This window comes from Zeus faber, assembly GCF_960531495.2.
Source record: "Zeus faber genome assembly, chromosome: 5".
Lineage (NCBI taxonomy): Eukaryota > Metazoa > Chordata > Actinopteri > Zeiformes > Zeidae > Zeus > Zeus faber.
Genome location: NC_137192.1, coordinates 11,047,977 through 11,075,038, shown reverse-complemented (window position 1 = coordinate 11,075,038; position 27,062 = coordinate 11,047,977). Strand labels below are relative to the sequence as shown.

The window sequence follows — 27,062 nt, the reverse complement described above, 5'->3', positions numbered from 1 at the left end:
TAAGACACCTCAGAGAAGGATAATGTAATTAATGACTATAAGTCATTGGGAACAAGAAAAGTAATGAGTGCGATTCTCTTATGTGTGTATCTGACCTACCTCTGCACATTAAATACACCTATAATTTTGTAGTACTCAATATTTTCTATAAAATTGGGCCATATGTATTTTTATGTAATTTAAATTGTAATATGCATAGTCTTATGAAATGAAATGTGTTTTGAACAACTGACTTTAATGGGATACCCCATTTTAAATTTTAATTTTTTTAAATAACCCCTACAAGTTTTGGAGTAAAGACAGGTTTTGAACATGCAGACAGTGGCTCTCCAGTGGAGACTGTGGCCTCAAAGTCACAGTTCGCAAACGACTGCGGAGATCGTGATTCAGTGAAAGACTGTATGCCTAACCTGTGTCTACCAACTAGCCTGTGGGCTAAACTTACGTTTTTAAATCAGCAACCGTGCATCAGCAAAACCAATGATCTGTTCATAAAGGGATTGCTTTATCACAGAACCGACATGGACCTCTACATGGTTGTCCAAATGCAGCTCTGTGGTCGTCCGTGGGTCGCCCCCGTTAACGACCTTTGTATTTGGAACATGCCCCTCCCCGTCTCTTCTCCTCGCTGGGAAATGTGTTATTTCACCAGGTAGGGGAGCGAGAAAAAAACCCTGTCTGCCATCCATCGTTTCCTGTGTGACAGGGCCAGAGCTGTTCCGTCCGTCAGCGGGGAGCCCTGCTGGGAGAGGGGGTCGGAGGTACCTGCCGCTCCCCTCCGCCAACCAGCTGCACACATTTATTTCCTCACAATTTGATCAAAGTGGCAAACGAGGACACTGACGTGGTCCTGGGGCACAAAGTTTGTTTTCAGGAAAGGGGAGCGGAGGGGGAGGAGGAGCAGAACAGAAGGAGTGGAAGGATGGAAGTACTAGGGATGCAACGGTACACAATAATGTTATTGAACCATTCAGTATGCCCCCTACGGTTCAATACGCACACGTTAACTGCGGTATGATGGTAGGAGTCCACCAGACGCGTTGGCACAGCGCATCGTAAGTGAACGCTTCCTATTGATTCCACTGTTGGAGCTCCAGTGGCCCTCCCGGCAATATAAGCCGCACGGGGTCCGCGCAGAGCCGCACATCATTTCTCTATTTTTGCGCGAGAGGTCTATTTTTCTTTTAAACTGGGTACGGCTACACAAGCCTTTTCAATAGAAACACGAGATAAAACTACACGGAAATGTTTTTGTAAAGAGTGCAATTAATTTAACGGCGTGAGTCTACATTGTAACAGAGACCTAGAGCTGCTGTTGGATTTGCTTATTGATCAAGACTCGTTTTAAATACAAAGAACAAACATACTACTGTATATTGCAACAACACCCGGGTTGAGATGTCCTGTCGGAAAATAACAACCTGGGACGGCATCTTTTTTTTTTATTTTTTTTATGAACTTCTCTTCAGACACTCTCTCTCTTACTTCCACTCGCACCAGGCGCTCGCCTTCCCTCTATTCTCTCCTTCCACACTCCCCGGGACCCGATCCCTAGACATCTGGGAAAATTACCCACTATCCTGGACACCTCCCCTCCAATCAGATGAATTTATGCAAATTATAACAACCCACCAATGAAGTTGAACCCCTGTATCCCCCCTCCCCCCAGTCATACACATAGAGCGTTACACTAGTTATTTATGGCAGACTACTGTCAATACATTTTTTACACTGTTTAACTTTATTTTTTTTTTATTACATTTTCTTTTTCTTAAATATAAATATACCGAAACGGATATCGTGGCCCAAAAGTTCAACAGATTATTTGTCACATACATATACATACGGTCATACAGTGCAGTGAAATGTTATGACACCTGGTGATTACGCACAATAAGCTCTCTAAGCTCGAAAAAAACTAAGAATACTAAAATGTGCGTAATCGACACAAGGTGCTCGTGCAGGCGGCCGCAAGGGGCGGCGCCACAATCGCGATTCTGGGTTCTATAACTTGTAAATGAGCCATGACACATAGCGAACCGTGGGCCCGCTGTACCGTTGCATCCCTACGGAGACAACTATAACGTTTGAGAGGCAGGGGGTAGTACATGGAGAACAAAGTGAAAAACAGAAAGGAAAGGATAAGACACATTCAGAGCATTGGAGATCTAAAAATGGAAGATAGAGGGGAAAAGAAGGAGAGACGGTGAGGGCAAAATTTATCTGAAAGCACAGTTGTTGTGACTTGATATTACTAGCTAATAGTTATGCAAACTCACCAATTTACCGGGAGGAGATTAGCATTACACCTGGTTTAAACTCTGGGCACGTAGGCTGCAGTAGCACAGAAGATGATACATTTGTTGTGTAATCCTCTTTTAATAGTCTATACAGTGCTTCCTCTTACTTATAGACCCTAAGTGGTAACGACAAAATACTTGATACTGCTTTAATATGAATCAAAAAACATTTATGGTAAAATTAAAAGTATTTTTGGCAAATGTCACATGTGGCGAATGTGCTTTTGCCACATAGACAAACAAACACAGAAGAAGACTGCGTGGAAGCGAGAGGTGATTACAGATTGAATGTGCACCACAAAGCCTTGTGCAAACCGTCTCCTCAATTTGCCCTCTGGAGAGCGCCTAAGGACCTGTCAACACCTTGTCAATCAGAACGCCTCCTCTCCAGCCCCTGTTAGACACAATATTGTCCGGATCTCTTTCTCACTCTCTCCATCTGTTCCTCGACCCTCATTGAAGGCACTTATAGAAAGTGCTTTCAATGATGTAGATTGATGTTAGAAGAAAATAAGACATTTTATTTGTCATATTTTTTTCCAAAGAACTTTTGAGAGAAGAGGGAAACATCACCCAACTCTGTCACAATGGATATCTTGTACAGTTTGGTTGAGTTAATGTGTAACCCCTGGGCCACAGCGGAAACGACACCTTCAGCGTCATGATTCATCAACTTCATCCGGGTCCGGCTTCATTCCATCTACAACATGTTCGCATAAACAGCATTCTCGAGACTTTAAACTTCAAATTGTAATCTTCAAAGTCTATCTTTGCTTTCATTTTCAACCATTTACTTTTCATTTGATTTGCATTTGGAGTGTTAATGAACTTAGTTGGATTAGTTTGTGAGATGAGCGTTTATCGTTTATATTTCACACAGCAGGTTCTGGCTGAGATACGTGTTTTATCGCTGGAATAAATTATAATCTATAAATACATTGCGCCTATTAAGAGGAGGAAGGCGGTGCCGGTTCTTCTCCGTGGGTCTGAGGGAGAAGCCAGGGACGGCAGCGGTGGGTTCGTCCCATTAACCAGAGGAGGATGCAGGAGATTTCCACACTCTATATATGTGTATTTATGGAGCTGTTTCTGTAATAAAGTGTTTTCTTTCCTTCCTTTGTCGTCAGTTATTTGAGGTTCAATTACTAAATGAAGAAAAACATGTAATTGTCTATTCCTGGCCATGATAATTGTTTTTCTGCTGAAATGCTTATATATTATTGACATAAGTCGGGTTTAATTTATTGTTGGGAAAAATGTACGGACCACACATCAGTGAGAGATATACATTTATGTGTGCGCGCGTGCATGCGTGCGCATGTGGTTGCTGCATACCAGGCTTGGTAATTAAATATTTTCACTAAATACATCTTTTGAATGGCAGCGTACCTGAAGCGTTGCCGTGCCGCTTTCGTAATGCCAAGGTGTCGCTTCTGGTGTGGCCCATGGGTAAGGCAGAAAAAAAAGTGGAATTGTAAAATTGTAGGAGCTGCGGCAACTTCGGCTTTTACAGTAGACTGAACATTGTTGCAAATAGAAGCAGCTTTACCTGAGATTTTTGATGTGACATAACACGGAAATAGCATTACAATATACAGTACTGCTATGCAAAAACTGTGCACTTCACATATAATAATAACAATAATAATAATAACAACAGCTGCATTTATAGTACCTTTAAAACGAGTTTACAGAGTGCTTTGACAAAGAAATAAAAGCACTGTTCAGATCTTGAAATTACAATGCAAAGGAACATTAATGAACAGTAATTCAATTCATTCATTAAATTTTAAAAGCGGATAAAGAGACAAAAAACAAAAGAATAGATAGAATATGATAATAAGAAATAGAATGGGATTTGAGAATTTATATAGTGCCTGCACACTATGCTGAAGAGATTTGTTGATACTTCCTTTCTAAAACATAAAAGCCAGCCCGTACCCTTAAAAAAATAAACGATATACCAGAAACTAAACTATTTACTATGCCCTTATAGCTCACAAGTAGATACATGCAAGTTCAGTAAATCAATCAAAATGGCAGTTTTCAATGGGCATTTTACCCTTTTTTGCACTTTACCATTACCACTCCATAAAACACATATTCATGAGGTTGGACACACTTGGGCAACTTCATTTCCATGCACAAAAGACTTGGTTGACAGATGAGCAGTTCTTGTTTTTGATGCATGGACGTGCACTGCAGTGTGATTGGAGTGACAAATGTTCTGTACATACAGACAAGTTAAGATGCTGATTGAGTCTGCTCTCTGTACAATTCAACAGCCCCCAGACGTTGACACAAACAAACACAGTCCAAGGGGGTCGTCCTGTGGCCCACCACTTCAGGCAAAGACGGAATACGAGGGGCCTGGCTTGAGCTAACACCACTCGGTGCTAACAGCCGCTGTCAGCGGTTTTCACCCGAGACTCATTTTCTAAAGGGGGAAGATGAAAGTTGGCTTAAAAGCCGCTCGAAGTGCGTGAAGCGGCTCCAGCAGGGGAGGGAGCGAGCAAACAGCCCGGCCATATTTAAATCAGCTTTAACAGTAGGATCGACGTCTCTCTCAACCTGTTCTGTTTTTGTGGCGCTCTTAGGAATTTAAAATAATTGCTGTGGCCCAACAATTTTGTTTTTTTCAGCAAAGCACAAAATAAAATAAGTATAAATAAAGAAAATCACTACTTGAAAATTAAGCAGACAGCTGCATTCCAACAGTATTAGAATGCAATGTTTGTCACCAAAATTGCTCCTTTTGCTCGGATCATTACTGCACACAGAGAGCCCAGTGTAATAGCGGAGTGAGAGCGGTCCCAGGCCTTGCACGTTGCTTCCATCCCTACATGGTAATTAAAAAAAAAAACAGGAATGAATGTGGTGCAGACGCACGGTGAGGCAGAGGGAGAAATGGAGGGGGAAAAAATGCATTGTATTCCTTCTTACAAATTTACTGCTCAATGGAGCATGGAATAGCCTTAATAAAACACGCAATTGAGGGTAAACATTATCCAAATAATGGCTCCATCACAAAGCAAGTGTTGGGGTGTTGCATTCGGGTGACACAGCCGCCGGATAAAGCGTGAATAATTGTAATGTGCCTTATCGTAGTTCGACCGCTGCCAGGCCTTGAAAATTACATTTTGACTTGGGGGGGTCCCATACTAGTCTGCCGTTTCTAGCAATTAATGTAGTCACAGAAAACACCACAAAAAGACCCTACTATGGTTTTTCTTGACAGAAGAAATCCAATTGAAAAGTTCTAACTACAGGGCATTATGTGCACTTTCAATTTGTTTTGGGTGAAGGTTCTTTCGTTTGGCCCATATGTGCACACTAGCATTCACGTGTGTGAAAGTGTGCTTGGCTTTGGAGCTGGCGGCAGCTGCAAGCTTTATAGAAGACTGCAGGCACTGGGGAATAAATATAAAATTTCCTGGCATATAAGTCAAATTGGCACATTAATCCAACAGCATGTATTCCCTCCATAATGACGACATGAAACTGTTAAATGTCAGATCTTCAGATCACGTCTCCATTTCCAGTTGAACCAACCTTCCAGTTGGTCGTTCTGCTATGTGCTGCACCGTTTTCAGGCTTTTTAATATATAAATCATTGAGTCAGATACCTGGAACACAGACAAAAAGGGGAGACTGACAAGAGAACCCAAACGTCACAAAGTGGGAAGTCAGTAGTGCTGGTTGTGGTGGTCCCCGCCGTGGGGAGTGCTTCTGTGACAGATGGCGCTAGGAGGAGTATCGGGTCGCAAGAGAAGCATATGGTCCTCTCTAGATGATCTCCTTCCCAATCGACAGGCTCAGTCGGGAGTGTAAACGCGTCCTTTCCCATTGCCAGCACGAACCATCGCTGATAGTAATTGAAGTGAAGTGACGACACGTTTTAGCGTGCAAGCATTTTGTGGTTTAAAAACTGCCTTGAAAATTTTGATTTTGTTTTTGTAACACATAACCATGAAGAACTCTTTGACTAGCCTCACAGACTGATTTCCATATATATGTCATGGCTTTTTTATTTTAAGCGGCCGAAAAAAGGAAAAAAAAAAACAAGGATCTGCAACTATTTTTGGAGGCTGACTTCAGTGGACTGCTTTAAAAGGATAATGCATTTCAACGCCTGAGACTAATCAGAAGCAAACATGACAGTCTCCAAAAGACATTTAGTTGACATTCAATTATTAAGTGCAGGGAAGTCACGATCGGCCCCCCAAAACCAAGATCGATACAGCCATTTTGTGGAGTATTTATTGCAGCAAAAAGAAGCGTTATCCAGGTCCTGAGCCAGAGCATTATATTGATGGTAAAGATGAAACATTAATTTGAGTCATTTACCAACCTTAAAGTAGCTGTAATCCACCTTTGAAAAGTGATTAATTTACCTACAAACTAGGATATGTCCAACACTAAATTAAGGTAATATAAAGGTTGGTCCCAGAGATCCATTGTCGAGCCATTGTGACCGTGACTCGAGTCACCGTTTTGATGACTTGCAACAAAAATAAATTACTTGAGACTCGACTTGACTTGAGACATTTGATTGACTTGTTTGCATTCATTTTCGATTTCAGTTTACATATTATATTTATATTATTATTATATAAGTGAAACTGGTCTGGAGTGATTGCGGTGGTTGGGAACCTCTGCTCTAACCCAATAACATGGGAGGGGCATTATATTTCCCCATAAAAAGTTCAAATTAAAGATAAATTTAAATTTGAATAGTAGTCAAAGGAGCGAGGAGCTTGACTGACAGGGTAGTCACCCAATCATGGTTAGCAGAGAATCAGTCAGTCGAGCTCCTCGCTACCTGAGGGTTTTATTTTTCCCCCAACAAGAAGCACTCGCTGCCCTCCCGCTAGATGATCAGATCAGTACGGCTGCCGTGACTGTGCCAAGAGTCATCACGTTCGGAATTAAAATTTTCACACGTCAAGGAAAAAGGCTGAATGCAAGCCAGCCAGACTACAACATCAACTTTTATACGTCATTTGAAGACTCATTCAGATCGGTAAGTGTCCCTGAAAAATGTCTAGCAGGAGCTGGTGGATTACCTGCCACTTGTACTGTTTTACCAGCCAAAGCTGAATATTTACCAGCATTTGGCTGGTGGCTGGTGGCTGGTGTTAATTTCTCTCCCTGCTATAGTAAAATGATTGATATCACATGAAAGAGAACATGAACTCCACACAGAAAGGTCCCTTATCAGGAGATAACCCGGTGCCAACAGGGTCCCAGGTGGGAATCGAACAGAGGGCATTCTTGCTGTGAGGCAGCAGTGCACTGTGCCACAATCATAAATGGTCTAACTGTTAATTTAAAACTACATTTAATCCATAATGAACTAATGTTTAGTTTTATTTTTGCTTCTGTTTCTTGCTTGAGTATCAAAAGACAAGACTGGTCTCACTTGATTCTACACACAGCCAATAATTTCTCAGTTCACCTAGGCTCGCCCTCAGGAAGCTTATTCTGCTAACTAGGGCTGAATGATTAATCAAATTCAAACCGACATCGCAATTTAACAGAACCAATTTTCAAATCGCAAAGACTGCAATTAAAAACAATAAAAATAAAATAAAAAGGGGGTGGGGGTTTAATGTTACACAGTCTAACCAATAGGGCTGTCCAGAGCCGGTTCCTATAGGTGAGATAGGTGGCTGCCTAGAGTGCCTTCCCGGGTGGAGGGCGAGGCGTAGAGAGGCAGCGACGGGGCACATTTTGCGTACCTGTCTCCCTCTCCACCGTACCCACGATGGGGTGCCCGCGATCGGCATGCCAGAAGTGTTTTGTAAATTTTTTTATTTTACGTCTCCTAATGGAACGAAAGAAGTGCGTATGGAACGAAATTGTGAATATGGAGACACTTTCTCCGTGCCCCCCTGCCTACACCGATTGTTTTAACCGAACCTCCACGCTGCCCCCCGGTGAGACCCGGTGCCCTGGCCCACAGTGCGCTGTGCTGTGTTGCCGGCAGAGCCCGGAACACCTGTAGAGTCTGGACGGAGCCTCTTCCAGTATAATGTGTCGGTTTTTTATTTTTTTTTTTTTTTTTAATGAGCATAAAGCTGTCCCTGAGCACACGGCAGGCAACATTTTTGTAATTATATATTATACAATCATATTTTTATAAAAAATAATGACTTTCTGCTGAAACACTGCATATTTTTTGAATGTTAATTTTCAGATTTTTCAGTCTTGAAGTTAAATCAATGAGGCAATATCCTACTGTGACTGTTTTTTTTTTTTGTTTGTTTTTTTACAATTCAATAGTTAAATAAAGATATTTTATTCATATAAATTCATGCGTCGATCTAATTTCATCAAAACACGTAGGCCTGGCCTACAGGCAATGCAGTTTATATGTTGACTGTATCAAATGTTGTGTTGGTCATACAAAGGAAGAATAATACAGAAGATAAGGAACTTAAAAAAAAAAAATTGCAAACTAAATAGCATATGCAATATTTGTCTAAAAAGAAATAAAATTTAAAGAATTGCAATTCAATTTTTTTCCCAAATTTTTCAGCCCTACTGCTAACCATACAAAACAGAAGGTTATAACAAGTGCCCTTATAATGGACCTGGCAGTAGGATGCAACATGCCTCTTTCAATGACAGAGAATCAGCATTTCCTACACTTCCTGTCTGTGGCTGACTCCAAGTACCTGCCTGACTGTTGCAGGACAATGACCTGAAAGGTAGAATCTCTTGTTGTAGAAAATCAAGAGAAAATAAAATTGCTTCTTGCTAGTGCAGACCATGCATCAGTTACATTGGACATTTGCTCAGAAAGGAGAACGTGTGGCTTTTTGGGAGTCCTGTCCATGTATTGGCAACGACTGAGGGAATTCAGCTGAATTCGTAGTTGTTGGCCTGCAACAGATTCAAAGGAACACACACAGGAGAAACAATCTCAGTAGCCTTCAAATGCATATGTAATGAATATGTCATCAGATAAAAACTAGACTGTCATTTGTGACGACGCCGCAAACATGAAGCAAACATTACTGCGTGCTTTCCACAAGAGGAAGATGACAGATTCGATGATGATGAAAATCGGACGATGCAGAGCTGTGGGAAGACCCTTCCAGGGCCGAACAGGAGGAACCAGAGGAAGCCTTAAATGTCAACTATGCTTTGCTCACATACTGCAGTTAGTTGTTGGTGACGGTCTCAAGCATGCAAAGATCATGAACAGTGCCTTTGCGAAATTCTCCAAATTGAGTACAGATCTGAGTCTCCAAATCCGCTGCTTACATCTCCCACTTTTAAAGACAGATTTGAGATCACCTTGACAGGTTTGGGCAGCTCCCTGCTGCTGTGAACAAGCGTTGGAATTAGACTCTCCATCGAATCAAAGCAGTGCTCTCATTCAGCCATCAGGAACTGTTCCGTGTTGTTCAGGGCACAGGCCAAGAGCTGATCTGTTCAGTTAGAGAGCAGAATCTAACGAAGGAGCTGTAAGATGTCCTATGGCTGTTTGCTGAGGCCACTGATCTGACACAGGGTGAGAAGACTGTGACTGTCAGTGCGGTTCTCACCTGTGTGTTATCCCTAAACCACCATTTGGAGAAACTAAAACAGCAGGTTTGCTTCCTGGGAAGCATAGTCAAGAGCCTCCAGGGCTTTGTTAACGTCAGACTGTCAGCAGCAGCACCAGGAGAAGAATCACTGCCATCCGCAGACCAACTCCACTTCGGAGCAGCTGTCCCGGAACCAGCATTCAATGATGTGGCTTCACCATGATGTCCTTGTCAACGATGACCCGAAGAATGAAGTTGCTGACATGGTGAAGGCTCAGCAAATCCATGTATTTACAACCTTACATTATCTTAGGTAGTGTTTTCGCAGCATAACGATCAAATTATGTCTAATTTGAACATGTTTTTCGTTCACAAAGCTGTCGCAGCAATGTAAACAATTTTTAGAGCCTTTTATACAAGCATGTCAAACTGAACTACAGTAGTAATTAAAGGGGAAGTTCACTTTCTAACACCTGGGCATTTGTATGTGCCCCAGTTTTTATGTTGATTCCTAAAATATTTACAATAATCAGTGTAGTAATCAGACACCCCATTCAACATCAAACTTCATGTTATATAGGCTACATTGCGTAAACACATGTCCCTGCTTCCCATGAATAATATTGCCCTTCTAATTAATGTTTTGGCTTTTTTCCCCAATTAGTAATTTGGTTAGGTTAAAATTTCAGGAGCTGGGTTTTTGTGTGTAAAAACTCTGGGGTGCATACAAAAGCCCAGGTAGGTGTGAACATGAGCCCAGAAGTGTTAGAAAGTGAACTTGCCCTTTAAATTACCTCTTGCTTTTTGTCTTTGTTGTCATTAGAGCTGATTCTACGTGAGGAGCCATCTGAGCACTGGGTTATTCTCAGAATACAGAAAGCACTGCAAGCAGGACACGGCTAGAAGTCCAGAGACACAGTTCAATAATCTTGGCCTAAGCAGTGAGCAGGGTTGTCATTCATTTTGGGATGCAAGCAGGAACACCCTCGCTGCACTTTTTCCAGTTGCAATGAGCGTGCTTGGAGTGCCAGCACCAAGTGCCCCAGTTGAGAGAGTTTTGAGCCACATCGTTCTCGGCTCAGAGACAAGACTCTTCCAAAACTCAGATTTTGCAAATGCAACAACTTGGAAAAAGGAAATGGTGACAAATTTGGCCATGGTTACACCTGGTTACATCTGTTCTTCTGTACTTTTTCTGTACTTTTTGAGGTATTTAGCAAACAGGCAGCCAGACGGACAAGGGCGGAATGTAACTCCGTTTGATGATGTAGTCAGTATTTCACTGTTTCAAAGTGATGGGGAGGGAATATATTTTGGATTTTTGAAGAAATTAAGAAATAAACTTATTTATTTGATTACATTTATTTCAATGAATATCTATAATTATAACAACTTTATTGTCATACTTACTGAATAGGCTACATAGATTGGCCAATAATGTCATTATTAAACAGGTACTAATACCTTGTCTTTCCTCTTTATAAAGACAGGATACTGCAGGTAAGAATGCAGTGCCTTGGGGCGGGGGGGGTGACTTGGGACATAACCTGTGACTTCATTTGACTTGACCGAGGAAAAATGACTTGGGACTGGCTTGAGAGTTGGGTAAGAGGGACTTGGTCACATGTCTTGTTGGTCCCACTCAATGGGTAATTTACTTTGGGACTGTTTCCCTGTCTGTAAGAAAAGGCAAACAATTTGAGCAAGCACCTTAAGCCACTGTTATGTTGGAAAGACACTAAACCCTGCTTCACGCTCAATTTATAGGTTTTGTGCCAGAGGGATAGGAGCGTTTCTGATATTATGCTGATTTTCAAAGCCAACAAACAACTAATAAGCTGGATGGAAGGAATGGCTTGAAGATACACACAATAAGGGCGTCCTTGGCCTAGAACTTTTTAGTTACTCTCTTTTTATTAATCGTCTGAGGCCCGGTGGGAGCTTCCATGGCTTGACTACACAGGCTTATGAAGAATGCCAATGACCAACACAAAGGCCTCTCCACTTATTGTTGAGGAGAAAGTGTGTCACCAGAAAGCTGAGGTTCAAAGACCTTAGCCTATAAAATGGTTTACATATTCAGCGCGACGACAGATGCTTGGCTTCAGCGATCTGGCTTTTTGAATATTTCAATATGTCAGCCGAAGAGAGCATTGCACCACCGATTCAGACTGATGGAGTACGGCGAGCCACCCTCTTTTTATCCATCCCAAGACACAGACACTCACCTGCCTGATCAAAGGCTTGGCTAATGTCAGGGCATTAGCAAGTCTTAGACAGTATTCGGAGAGAAGAAATATCACAGCAACTATCCCTCTAATAAGCTCACATGAGATTTGATAGCCGTGCAAAAATAAATAAATAAATAAATAAGTGCTCTGTTTACACTGAATATTCATAGCAGAGTGAAATGAATTGATATGATTTCTACCTCTGTTAATTGTGATTCTGGCAACCAGACTGTGCTGAATAAGTAGCAGCGAGCCAGGGAGGCTGGCTCAGGTAGACAGAGGGGTGAAAGAGGAATGACAACGATGAGCACAACTTTGGAAATTAAAAACAGCATAGGGAGAAGAAGAAAGCACTCACTTGCAAGAGATACTGATATCTCCTGACGGCAACTGTCAAAGTCACAAAGACAAAGGTGGCAATGGAAAGACGCCAAATCCCTAACTCATTACAGCGTGGTAAAGACGCCAAGCGAGAAGAGAGTGCTGACAGGCAGGCTGATGGGCAAACATTTTTCTTCCCCTTTATCCAAGTACAATGACAAATTCCACCCCAATAACATATTCCCTCGGTAATAGGACTGGCTAGCTGAATGCAACCACATAAAGCACAAGATAAATCAAATCAGCGCTTTACATTGACATGAACTGAAGGCAAAACATGTCAATTCTAGCGATGGGCAAGGCGAATATATGGCGGGTCTTTTGATAAAATACATGTAGAGCCAATTCGTCAAACAAGGCTCAACGTGTTGTGGAGATAAGGATCCCAAGCAATGTACTCTCCATCTCGGCTTCCTCAATCTCTGTTGGGGCGGACAGAAGACATGGGGGGGGCGGAATTCACATTGAAAGTCTATCAAGATTTCCACACTGGACGCATCTATCAAGCAGGTGGCGACACAGAAGGTAGACCATATGATCACACTCTTATTGGCCATGGCTAGGCAAAGGCCTGCGTGTGTGTGTGTGTGTGTGTGTGTGTGTGTGTGTGTGTGTGTGTGTGTGTGTGTGTGTGTGTGTGTGTGTGTGTGTGTGTGTGTGTGTGTGTGTGTGTGTGTGTGTGTGAGAGAACATGCATATGTGCATGGCAGTGCATATTTCCTTGAAGAAAAGAAAACATATCTATATCCATTACAGTATTTCTCCAGGATACCTCCAAACCTCCAGATAGCAAACAGGCTATATTCAAGGAGGCAATTATTGTGAGCAGCGCTCTTTTGACAAACGCTCTATATCATTATTGATAACGCGTTTCGGCTGTTTGGACAGTTCTGCCCAAGGAGTCGCCCCCCGCCCATTGAATCCACTTTTCATGAGCCATTAGTTGGTTATGAGCCGCCTATCTGCCTCCACACCAACTCTCAACAAAGAGTTAAGCCCAAGCCACAGAGACGCAACAACCCATATGAAAACACAATGTTCAGGTCTTTATATTAGGTAACGATTCAATGAAAAGGAGAAATACTTTGTCTTTTCGGAGTATGAGCAAGTAAGTGTCCACTAGGAAGGCTCGTTACTATACATGGGAATAGTGATCAGTAGGATAGCGGCACTCCAGTGGAGCTCAGCCTCAACCACTCAGAGGGCGGAAAGTGTAGTGAAAAGGAGAATGTTGTGCGTGTGTAAGCTTCCGACCCGAGTGGGTTGTTTAGAACGTACGTGGGAACTGAGGCTGCACGGCAGGATGTCAGTGCCACACAAAGATCCAACTCAAGTTCATTGGAGGCGCACGCAAACACGCACACACGCGCACACACACACACACACACACACACGATAGAGGACAATGACCAAAGCCTATTGTGTGTGTGTGTGTGTGTGTAGATAAGTAAAGTGTGAGGAGATAAGCAGAGATTACAGCAGCCAGAGGCACCCGCCAGCTGAGGTCTGCTGAGGGAGCTGCTGGTTGCCATCTTCGGTGCCTCCGCTGGCCCGGGCGCTCTCCCTGACCCCATTTCTTCCTCTACTGAACATTGCTGGGACTGTGAGGAGAAAAAAAAAAAAAAAAAAAAAGGATATCTCGTCCACTTGTTCACTTTATCTTGGTCTGCATCGTAACCAGGGCCACTGAGAACACAACCTCGGGCAGAGCGCTGAAGCTCTGTGCCACACCGGCTGACAACTAGGCCAGGACACTATTGCACACACACCGTTGTTGGAGAGGACACCGAATAAAATATAAAGTAGTCTAGGGCCAGGGGTTGGCGAGTTGGAGTGGGAGGAAGGTGAAGCTGAGAAGAGTGTGTGTATTGTGTTTGTATGTGAGGGAGCGTGTGTGGGTGTAGTGTTCAAATCGGCCTTTGCATGGTGTGACTTGTGTGACTTGCAAGATGCGTCGATATTAGAGTTGGGAAACAGAAAAAATAAAAATAAAAAAAACAGCTCGGAGCTAGCAAACATGTATAGCAGTCTGTGTTCATGCCGGGCCAGTAATCACATTAGAAATCGCAGGAACAAAGAACAGAAAAACATTAAACACCCAAAGCATGAGAAACGCAACATGAAAGGAGGGCGAAAATAAATTAATGTTGTTGAACACAGTGATGAAAAAGTGGCACGGCGGGCGTGGCGACTACCATGCAACAAACTCAGGCTCGGCACCTGACGCGATTAAACTTGATTAGGCTTCAAACGGGATTAGCCACAGCCGTTTGTACGTCCTCTCGCAGGGGGCGGCGGTGCCAGCACAAACACAGCCGCAGAACGATTCAGTTTGCACAGTTAACAGAGAGACGCCGCGAGTTCGCCACCCGGTTTAACCAAGCTGCAGTTCATTTACTCTGGAAGAGGGACTCGAGTGTGGGAGACACACTAAGGGGTGTGAAAGATTCAGTGGGAAGTGGTAGTCTTGGCATCAGATGTGTAGATTTATATGATCTGGGATTATCTGATGTCCTCTCTACTCACTGAGCCTCTTTGCAGCCTCCAGGGCCTCGGACGCCGTGTCCGCCACGTAGAAGCGCTGGACGGCCACACCGCTCTCCTGCATCAGCTTCTTGCTCTGGTACTCCTGCAGGTTCAGCCATCTCCTGGGGCTCAGCCGGGGGCACTGCAGGAGAGAGAGAATAAGAGAGAGAGAAAGAGAGGGAGAACAGTAGGGGGTGATTAGTTAGCACAACAGGCCGCCATATAGATGATAGTCAAAGCTCCACCTAGTGGAGTTATAGCGAGTACCGTCCATCGGCGTTCAGAATGTGAGGAGCAGAGCTTCTCCAGAGGACGGTCTCAGAAAGCAGAGCTCTTGAGCACGCACAACGAGTGTAGAGATTCTTGCAGGGAGGATAAGCGGATAAAGACAGGCATTTAGGCTCTGCATTCAGTATTTTGCAGAGGTTTTTTTCGGAACTAATAGTTCTGGGGACACCCTGAGGGGAACTAGGAACTGGGGAGGTGCCCCGAAAATGAAATACCTTGAAGGGCCTTTTTTTCGGGTTGCATTCCCACTGCCAGTAGGAACACTGTTGTGACGCAAGCCAATGGGGTTTGAGCTTCACTTGCGGGTTCCGTTCAATTTAATCCGTAAACTTTACTGATTTCACCTTACCAGTCCACCAAAATCTGTTTCTGAACAAATATGAGGCGAGAAATAAGCAATCCAATTGGTGAACCTTCACTCATATTAGATCTACAAGACATAATTTAAAGTTTGTTCCAACTTTTGTGATGCAAGGGCTCGCATTGGGACACCGCACAAGCATATTTTTGTGTCATTCAATTAACGTTCGAAAAGAAAGTAAAATTGTGGCGGTTAATCCGTGCCCTGGAGTAGGAGCTAAAAGAGCCCCTAAAAAGCAGTGTTCTAAGAACTACCATTGATCCTAGTTTATGCAGTGCGGGCACAAAAAAAAGGGAGGATTCCTCCAAAAGTTCTTTGAACTATGAAAAAGTTCCTGCGGTGTGAAAACGCCTAATAGGTGCAATCACTTCACTACATATCAATGAAACAAGTGGAAAATGTTTCGTGCAGATTTTTTTGTCTCCCAAAAAATAAAAATAAAAATAAAAAGGGCTCAAAGTAACAAAAAGAAAAAAAGAAAAAATACCACACTAATAGAAATTCATTGTGTATGAAAATGTACTGGGCCAAATTAACCGATTCCGATTACGTCTACAAAATAAACTTTTAACATACACAATGAAACATACAGCACACACGAAAATTCCTAGATGGACTGTTCAGGAGTGGAAGTCAAGATTGCTCAGTACATAGGTCGGTCAATCGTCTCACGAGAATGGGATGAGGACCAGGGTGAAGAGAGCACACATGGGGGCGGACCGAGCCGACCTGGTGTCAGCTGCCCGTGTCCTTGCTCAGTCACTGGACCGAGGCCAGGATTAAATGTTACAACACTACTCGAAGTGGGAGGCTGGTGCAAGCCGGAATAATTATTATGCAAGAGATGCAAGAGTTTTAATGGCATGGCTAGGGGCCCACTGTCTCATGATAGCATCAGACTATTACTCCACTGCAAGCCAATAGCCTGCAGCCCTAAAATGGGATATTAATATTTAATATGAGAACCACCGTTGTATTCACAAAGGCAGAATTGGAAACAATGTTGCTCTGAGTCATGTGAGCAACTCTATCAGTTTGCCTCGAAAAATAACATTTTATTATTGACAACGGCTAGGAAGATGAACACAAACAAAGCTTCTGTTAGTGGCAAGAGACGCAACCAACACAAATGATGTTTGCGCTACTTTGCTGAAATGAGAAATTCCCAACTCATATCATGCCAGGTTGAGATAGTGATTGTGCGAGTGTGTATTTGTGCATAAATAACACATTCTGGTCCAACTATGAATGTCTGGCTTTCCACTTGAAATGCAGTTTAAACAATAGAGATTGTTAACAAGGTTTGGGGAAACAGATGAACTCGAGATACGGTTATTATAGAAACACAACTTTTGTTATACAATTCAGGAGGACATAAAACACAGATATATGCAAGACACTCATGATAAAAATGTAACATATGCCACTCTCTGCCCAACACATCTCAATGTCCAAGCTGACTGCAAGAGGAAATGCAGGTTGCATTTGAAACTCATTCTGGACGCACAACAAATTGTTCCTCACAAGACGTCATGTCTGCTCACCCTCTACTGCTCATTGCACACATATCCTATGCTGTATACTCAATTCCCAGCTCCGTAAACGACATATTACATTTTAAAAATCACAAATGTCCCTACATTGTTTAAGGTGTAGAAACACAGCTCTGTTAAGCACTCACACCTTCTCCACTAAAAGGTTTCCAGTAGGTGGGGAAATGGGGGGGGGGGGGTATATGTAATGTCCATAAACTAGCACAAATATGAATACAATTATTATGACGACTTTATCTTTTATTGCACAAACTTTTTCTACAGCAAACAATATTATGTACACAATATATCCATATCAAATCAATGTTTTGGGCGAATGACCGTATGAATAATGAAGGCGTCTTCAAGTGGAACAAAGGCTGATAAGTCTCATTGGGAAAGGAGTTCTTACAAGAATAAAATGAATAAATTAAGATCAAAATATAAACCACAGTACTTGTGTGTGTGTGTGTGTGTGTGTGTGTGTGTGTGTGTGTGTGTGAGATCTGACTCAGTGATGCGAGGTACTTGGCAAGGCTGCACCGTCACTTTTGAATTCATGTCCATGTCAATCATTCATGAGATGTAAAGAAATGAAAAAGGCCCAGGGGGGTTGACACAGGACTGAAAGAGGGACGGATGAGGACATTGCCTAACACCATATGATAATTAAACTGTTTTATTTCAGCCCTATAAAGCAACATCCAAAGGACATTTTTGTTTGGCACAATACCCGATGAGAACGCTTGAGTGGTAATCCTCAATTTATACAGTTACTGTGCCCCAGCATACTGTATTAGCATGCCTTCTCCATTCCACCTCCTCTTTACAGCCCAGCTAGAGACTTCATTAGAGCCAAAATGGGCTGTTTTCTAGAGGAACAGTACATGTTGGGCCATATTGGCCTCTTCTCTCGCATAACTGAATACAGTAATGAGGTCCATGCATGGGTCACCGCCGCCAGCTCTGCCACAGTGCTGTACTAGTCTTTTTTTTTTTTTTTTTTTTTAGATATTGCAAGTTTGCAGGAATGAGGGAGCCAGTCAATTGTTGTGTGTTAGCAATATGTATGCCAATGTGTGGGGGCCTTTGTGGTTTCCACACCCGGCGTAGAACTAGTGGTGGTAATCACTGCTGTCCTACAGCAACAATGTCCTGGGTTCCAACCCTAATGTGAATGGTTTTGCCAATTGGAGCCCGCAAATGTTTTCTTCTCATATGCTCTTCACTGGGAATGACTTTGTTTAAAGACTGTTTATCTGAAAGATAGAAAAAATAAAATAAATTATGACTTCACTGTCACAGTTTTAAGTACTGTGATGTACAAAATGCCATTTTGACCTTCTAGGTGACGGTTTATGGGTGTGCGTCCGTGTTCTGTTTATTTCGGCAGAACATCCACAGCAGCAGTACATGTTCCTAAGACTTACTTGAGTTCAACTTACATGCGTCACCCACTAGGCCTGTCAAAACAAACTACTTTTGTTTGATGATATATCGTCCCAGAAATAATTGCGATAAATGATGTCATTTTAAGACCACTTTTTGACACTGATATAATGATAATAGCATAATAACCTATCAAATAGCAATGAACTTTAAATTATTAAGAATATTCAGACATTGTAAAGATTTTTTTTTTTTTTAATATTAAGATCACTCTCGGGCTCAAGTAACACATTATTTTCACCTGGTTCACTGTCACTGCGTGTGTGTGTGTGCGTGTGCGTGTGTGCGTGTGTGCGTGTAGCTGCCTGAGCCCGGCCCACGGTAAAACTCCACCACAGTGAGCAGACGAGAGGACAAAAGCACCATGACCAGAAAGGACAGCAAAACGTGTCTCAGCATAGTTTTTTTTCCTGTTAATTCCGCTCAGTTGCATTCCTTTGTAAAATGGTTTACACAGCGCAAGTAACACATTATTTATTTGTGGATTTAGAAATACATTTTGGCCTCTGTTTTTGTTTTTTTTAAAGCTCATTACACATTTGTAGATTGCAGAACTTATTGAGCTTTTCCCATTTGTATTTGTATTTATTGCATGTATCCAATTTATGATATGTATTTGTGACTTTTGACATTGTGTTTTTATCAACTTTAAAATGTACAACATTTCGGCTACATTACATCATTTAGCTGGCACTTTCGTTCAAAGCCATTCAAATATGGTTTTTTTCCACAAGTTCAAATACAAGTAGAGCAGCTATGGACATAAAAAATTGATGTTACAAGCAGCAGAAAGCAACAAGTCGTTTTGATCCTTAATTCCCACGTTACTTGAACGTAGCATCCGTAGAAGTAACAGTGACAGAGTCTACTGTGGATTCTAGCGTAGATAAAACTCAGCCAGGGACTATGATCGTGGTCACTCTAAAAACTCTAAAAGATGAGGAGGAGATTGTGATATTGGAGAATTCTTCTTTCGCCGAGGTACTGTTTAGGTTTTGTCACGTTGATACTTGGAGTAGTGGCGATGTTCCCCAGCTATGAAAAAACATTGAGGGGCTGTGCCCAAGTCTTAAAAATGTAGAGAAAACCCTGCTGTTTATTCTGGCACCATGTTGGGTAAACAAACACGCACCAGTCATTTAACTTTGGTATTGAGAAAATGCATTAAAAGCGAAATTGATTCAAGAGCAAATAAAAGGTGAGGACAGCTTTACTTTCAAACCATACCATGAACACAAATAGGCATCCACTGTCAAAATATATTGGGAGAGAGAAACTTTTTATGTTCGGTTTGTTGTGAAAATGTATGTATGGCTAATATAAGAGCCATATTAACATGCAGAGGAGGTGCTATGGGGCATAGGGTTCTAAAACAGCAAAAGAAAGAAAATGGCAGTTAAACTCAGGTGAGAGGAAAAGAAGATGGTGAGGAGGAATGAGGGAGAAATTAAAAGGCAAAAAAGAAAAAAAATAATTAGGAAAGGTCGCAAAATGACAGTTGCAGCCGGTGGGGGAAGTCAAGCGGGGCTGGTGGTGTCCCTTCAGGCGCTGACAGATACCTTGGGCTAAACAACGGAGAACGGAGAGGTACCCAAGGCATTTCAGACTGCAACACAATCCACAAACTACACTGTTCAAGAGAGAAGGAATTACAGACTATTAGACCTTCCACTGCACAGTGAAAATACTGTTATTGTCTTAACGTCTTTGGTGTGGGCAAGCACCATGTTTTGACTTTCTTTCACAGAAGATTTCTACTTTGTATTTTTCTTCTTTTAAATACGGTGTTTTGTCTATGTGGCATATATGTCATATACAAATTGAACTTATACCTTTCATGCAGCATACTTGCCAAATAGGTGGAACATTTTAATGAGCTTCCTTTTTTCCCCTTTACCACATATAAAATAACATTTGTGTTTATTTTCCCTAAGTACCACATACTGGCTTAATTGAAGTTAAGTCAAAGTCACAGCTGTGTCATGTTAAAAGGCACCACTGCATAATGAAAAATACAGAGCCTCATTGGCTTGAACAGTCAAAGGTAAATAATGCACAGCACGCTATGGACTAATTGTGCACAGACTGTTAAATGGTAAATCGACATTTATACAGCACTTTTCTAGGCTTACAACCACTCAAAGCGCTTTATAGTACATGCCTCACCTTCACCCATTCACACACACATTGATACATCGATGGCAGCTTCAACCGTGCAAGGAGCACACCAGCTCATCGAGAGCACTAAAGGGTTCAGTGTCTTGCTCAACACTTTGACGTGCTGCCAGGAGGAGCCAGGGATCGAACCAGGAACCCTCTGATTACTGAATGACCCGCTCTACCTCCTGTGCAACCGTCGCCCGCTCACCAGTTATTACCAAGTCATTGTGAAATTCTAGGCCAATACTGATACCAATGTTTAAAATAAAAATTTGGCCGATAGCCCATGCAGATGTTTTCCAAGCTCCCCTTGAAGACAGCATCACTTACAGTTTCCCGAGTTCCTATAAACAGAGCATCACTTCCTGCTTGGAGCGCTGCAGAGAGCTGGGTCCGCTTATTCTAAAATCAATTGCGCGCGCGCACGCACGCACGCACGCATACGCACACGCACACGCACACACACACACACACACACACACACACACACACACACACACACACACACAAACAAACTTAGATGCTTAGACGTGGTCCCTTGATGGGATAAAGTATTCACAGCATACTCTTTACTTCTACACACAAAAGCACTCAAGATCTTCTCAAGAGCATAGCAAATTGATGGAGAGGAGGATAAGGAAATGCCAAATTTGCCAATAACATATGGAAATGGGCAGGGGCGAGGCAGAAACACATTTATTAATCAGGTCTCATACATCTAGTAAATGGAAAAAAAATAAAATAAAAAAAGAATTTTCCTGTGTGCTACCACCGTAAAATACAAAAGGTAAAAGGTCAGTGAGCTGAAATGAAGAGATGGAAGCCTTCACTTCAGAAGCCAGGCTTATGCATCAGCAAGCACAGAAGCCCTTCCACCCTCCTCTCGTGTCTCCCTGCATCTTTAGCTCGCATCACTCATGCTGAGAGAGTACTTAACTCACCGTCAGAACACCAGTAGCAGGCAAAGGTCGCACAATGAAGAAAAAATAAATAAAAAAAGAGAGAAAAAAAAACAACAACAACTTAGACCAGGCATGTTTTCAGGTCATTGGAAAGTGGATTTCCAAAAATGATATGTTGACGAAACCTTCGGCAAGACTGGTTGATCTGACACTACCTTGAAGTAAAATAGGGCATACCTCTTCAACTTTGCCATTGAAATTGGGGTTTGGTACAAATGCATAGCAAGAACTTTTATCAAGAACTTGCTGGAGAGGGGAGGAAAAAAATATGAGGCAGAGTTTATATTGAGGAACCACTTATTCTGTGAAAGAACGTTGCTCTCAGCAGGCTTACAGCAACAGTCTTGACATTCCGCGAGTGATCATAAAATGTCAGCAATATGCTTCAGAAATAAAGAGAACTTTTTCCTCTGCTTGGGCTGGAGCATATAGCTCAAAGCTGAAAAATAATATCCTTATTTTCAGTCTGACTTAAATGTTGCTTTAGATTAACGACTCCTCTACACTGCAACACTCAAATAACAAAAATTGTCTTCAGATAACAAAATGAAAATTGTATGAAAACTGAATTTCCATCCTATTCTGTTGGACAAACTAATTTAGCGAACAGCCAATCTCACAGCAAAGCTCTAAAGGCCATTATCTAAAGTGACATTTACATAAGTAGCAGGGAAATAATCTACTAATCGATAGAGAAAGGAACAAAAGTCGAAATAACTTAATTTCTTAATCTATTTATTCATTATAGCTTCACCAAAATTGCCTTTCTTCCATATAACAGAATGAAAAGTAACGCTTTAAACAGCTTGGTAACGTTCATAAGATACATTAAGACTAATGTCTGTTGGGTTCCCAAAACTTATAATTAAGGTTCAAAATAATGGTACATCTTAGTTTACCACATTTTTATGGTCACTCACAAAAAAAAACAACTGATTGATAAGAATAGTTTCAGCCCTACATTTGAGAACAGAAATGAATGAAAATAATTTCAGTATGCAAAGTAAAGTGTGATTTGTGTACATGGCCAAACGGCCCAGACTTCTTGCAGAGTCCATCGCAAAGACACAGAGGTCACTTGATGCTGTAGCGGCTGTAGCAGGTTGCCATGGCCTGCACATGGATGGACTGATGGAAGGACGGCGCTGTGCCCTGACCATCTCTCTGGCTGGTCCATATGCTATTCAGTAGGGCAACGTGCACCACTGGGACTAGAGAGGCGCAAAATGATGCAAGCTTGTATTTTGCCGAGAGCGGGAACCACCGATCAGTGCCATCTGAGAGGTGATGGTCCATCTCAGCGCTTTCCAAAGTCGTTTCAAGACGGGCCCCAACTTTGTCATTTGACCTTAGACCGTTAGACTTTAGATATGCGAGGGCTTATTTAAAGCAGTCATCTTTATCACTATGAGAAAGGGGAACAATGTCAAACAGTCATAGGCTTCGATCAGGTCCATAAACTACAGCAAGTCAATGCTGAAATGCTCTTCAATCTGTCACTCAAAAACTAGGAGGGCTGATAACGCAGGTCAAAAGACTCTGTTTATTTTGTGAAAGCAGAGCAAGACCACCTCAGCCAACAGAAAGCAAAGTTATGTTGTCAACTGCCAGGAAAAAATTAAGGTAATATATAGGTGAAAGGTGAAATATATCATTCTATGGACTTAATGCTTCAGCTTTCCTTTACAGACAAGCTCTGCAAGTAAGCCATAAAATATGCTAGGTGAGGGATCCATACAGTCATTGAGTTGTCCCATTTGAAACGCACCATTCAGTGAAAATAGTATGAAAGGATATGCCAAGCGATAGCATTAATAATACAGCCCAGCCGTGAAAACGCTTAAAAAAACAAACAATAAATAACAGAAGACATGGAAGACCCTTGCAATGTTACCTGTATTGCACAAGCAAGTGAAGACAATACAGGGCATGCCAAAGCAGCAGCATCATTAAACTCAACAAAAAAATAAGGAAATTGTTGAATTAAGTGAATGAATTAACCATTAACACAAATCCCCAACACGCCACAACTGTAGGGCTGCATTCAAACATACAGAGCAGAATCAAGCAATGCCTTCAAAGCAGTATAAAGCATCATAGTCTCATATTGGCTCTAGCGTCATGATTATTAGCACATCTCAGAGGCTGGGCGTAGTGATGCTCCACTAGGGAAAAAACTCAATGTCGATACGGGATTAATACCTAATAAAAACTGCTTTCTGGGACACTGGGAAAAAGCTATTTTTTTCCCCCCCTGGGGAGGGGGATTGAAACAGGGATATTTGTGAATACTTTGGTAATCTGTATTGACCAAAACCGTCTGAAGAAATACTTAGGGAATTTGTTAATGCCGTTCAAAATGGCCTTCAAGATAATAAATAGTCTGATATTCTGGCTGGAAAGAGTGATGGTCCAGCAGGAAAAGTAGTGCCGTTCCCTTGCAGCTATAGAGACCTTGATGGATTCAATGATGAAATGAGAATTGGCACTGTAATAAGCTCGGCTGGCATGAGCACCATGTTTTTGAGCAATCATAGGGTGGCATCATAGGAAATTTCCTCCTCACCAAAAAGCTATTGTCCAGAAGAGAGCTCCCATTGACCATACCATATCAAAGCATAGTCATAGTGGTGTGTGTGTGTTGCAGGGATGACAATCAAATCGAACACAGGTTGCCTTCAGGTGTGCCCGTTTCTTCCCATCTCATAAGACATCCAGGGTAGGATAAATAAGGAAGTGCAGTGTGAAGTGCAGGTAGGCAACCCTGAAAAGGCCTGCAATCACCATTCAAGGTCACAATGCCTTACACCTGCGTGACTGTATTATTGTTTGATTCTGTGTTCACGTGTTGAAACGAGTATTATCTTCAACAAGACAAGGTCATGACCGATTTGTGTTAGTGAAAATATTCTGCACTTTATTCAGTGTGGTCATTGAGTGGATTGACAAACAGTCACTAGTGAGCAGTGAAGCTATTGTCCAGAAAAGAGCTACCATAGGCAGCACAGACAATAAGAGCAACGTTTTGTTATACTAGAAGGTGCAGTAAGAGTATGCAAAGTATGGAGACGAGCTCAAGCCAGCTCATGACAACTCATGCAATATCAAATGCAGCAAAATTCAAAAAGGCATGTCCTTTGTTGCCTAGCATTCAGTCTTCACTACACACTTTAAATGCACCAAAAATGTAAGCATGTGTTAAATCTCAGTAAACTGCTAATTATATAAGATCAAGGTTACCATCTCAGCAAATGTCTGCATTATTCAAAAATTATTTTTTCCCCTCATACAGTGGTACTTTGACTTACGAGTTTAATTCATTCCGTGACAGAGCTCATAATTCAATCTGCTCGTATAGCAAATCAATTTTCCCCATTGAAATTAATTGAAATGCCATTAATCCGTTCCAGCCCCCAAAATACCACCCCAATTTTTTTTTTTACGTGTTTTTAATTCAGAAAAATGTATTTATAAATAACATATATTGTATAAAAACATAATAAAAGAGAATGTAAAGAAATAAACTGGTTTTATAAAGTGTATTTACATTGGAGATCAGACGACTTGGACTAACGGAAAATGCTGGCGGAGGAGGTTGGAGGACTTTATTGCTGAACTTAATTGCTACAATTTTTTTTTCACTTCACTTTCGCTTAACTTAAAAAACAACAACAACTTAATCGTCTTCACTGATGTTTGCCACTAAGAAAAAAAAAACCCAAAAAACGTAATCTTCTTCACCGATGTTTGCCTTTTTTGCCACGCCTTCCTCACTTTCATCTGCAGGGGGTTTCAATAAAAACCTGTCCAAGGAGGTTTGTTTCACCCTGCCTTTCAGAATGTTTCGGAAATTAGTTAGGCACGACCAGTTGCAACTTTTTCTGGGTGTTTCCTTTCAATGAACTCTGAAAGTCTCTCCCACATTTCCAACATTGCATTTATCTCACTTGTAGAAATAACCTCCTCCCCATCTTGCTCCTCCGCGGTACCAATTTCCTGCAAAACCTCCGTATGCCGCCGCGTCTGTAGCTCCTTTAACTCCTCCATCGTCAGTTCCTCGTAGTGTTCCTAGATGAGCTCGTTCACATCGTCTTCATCCACCCCCAAGCCCATGGACTTTCCGAGGAACACAATCTCCTCCACCACTGCCGCTTCGGGTTTGAATCCTTCGATGTCCCTTTCAGGCACAACCTCAGGCCACAGCGTCTTCCAAGCAGAGTTCAAGGTCCTCCTTGTAACACCCTGCCAGGCCATATAGATAATTCTGAGGCATATCACAATTTTGTAGTGGTCCTTCCAGAACTCGCGAAGGGTGAGGTTTGTGTTCTCCGTCACCTCAAAGCAGCGGCGGAACAGGTGCTTGGTGAAGAGCTTTTTGAAATTTGAAATGACCTGCTGGTCCATGGGCTGCAGGATAGGGGTGGTGTTGGGTGGAAGGTAAAGAACCTTTATAAACGTGAACTTGACGATGTCGTCTTCGAGGTTCGGTGGGTGAGCAGGTGCATTGTCCAGGACGAGAAGGGCTTGCAGGGGTAGGTTATTTTCCTGGAGATACTTCTTAACAGCAGGGCCAAAGACCAGGTTTACCCACTCCACAAAGAAGACCCACACCTTCGGGTTTGGCCTCCACATAACCTGCAATTTTTCTTTTAGGATTTTATGCGACTTAAAGGCTCTGGCGTTTTCCGAATGATATATGAGCAGCGGCTTGATCTTGCAGTCGCTTCTTGCATTGGTGCACAGTGCGAGTGGCCTGGCATCTTCTTCTCCTCTGCAATGATGTAAGTCCTCCTTGGCATCTTCTTCCAGAAGAGCCCTGTCTCGTCACAGTTGAAGACTTGCTGGGGGATGTATCCTCCGGCTTCTATTATATCGGCAAAAGTTTTGAGGTAATCCTCAGCTGCCTTCAATCCGAGCTCGCTGCGTTGCCATGCCTGACGACGGAGTGAATGCTGGTCCTCTTTTTAAAATTCTCGAACCAGACTGACTCTTCCAATGCCTCGTCCGTTGAAGTGCCTGGGGTTGGCTGCAGCAAATCACTGTAGACCATTTTTGCCTTCTCGCAGATGATATCCTCCATCACGCTATCTCCTGCGAGCTGCTTCTCCGTCACCACACCAACAGCAGATTCTCCATCTTTTCATGGACAGCGGGACGCAGCTTTGACATTATTTTAATGCCCTTGGCTGGCGTAATACCCTTTATCGCCCTCTTCTGCTTTAGTATGGTACATATCGTAGAAGTACTACGCTCGTACTGCCTTGCCAATTCCATCGCACGTACACCTCGCTCATGTTTTTCTATTATTTTGCGCTTTAAGTGAATGGACATCAT

At 42.2% G+C, this 27,062-nt stretch overlaps 1 protein-coding gene across 1 annotated transcript in view; it reads right to left on the bottom strand.

Moving 5' to 3' along the window:
- suclg2 (succinate-CoA ligase GDP-forming subunit beta) overlaps positions 1-27,062 on the bottom strand; it is a 118,342-nt gene that overhangs the window by 65,510 nt on the left and 25,770 nt on the right. The window contains exon 2 of the mRNA XM_080001446.1: positions 14,977-15,118. Within this exon, the coding sequence (XP_079857572.1) occupies positions 14,977-15,118 (142 nt within the window). The remainder of the gene's footprint in view (positions 1-14,976; positions 15,119-27,062) is intronic.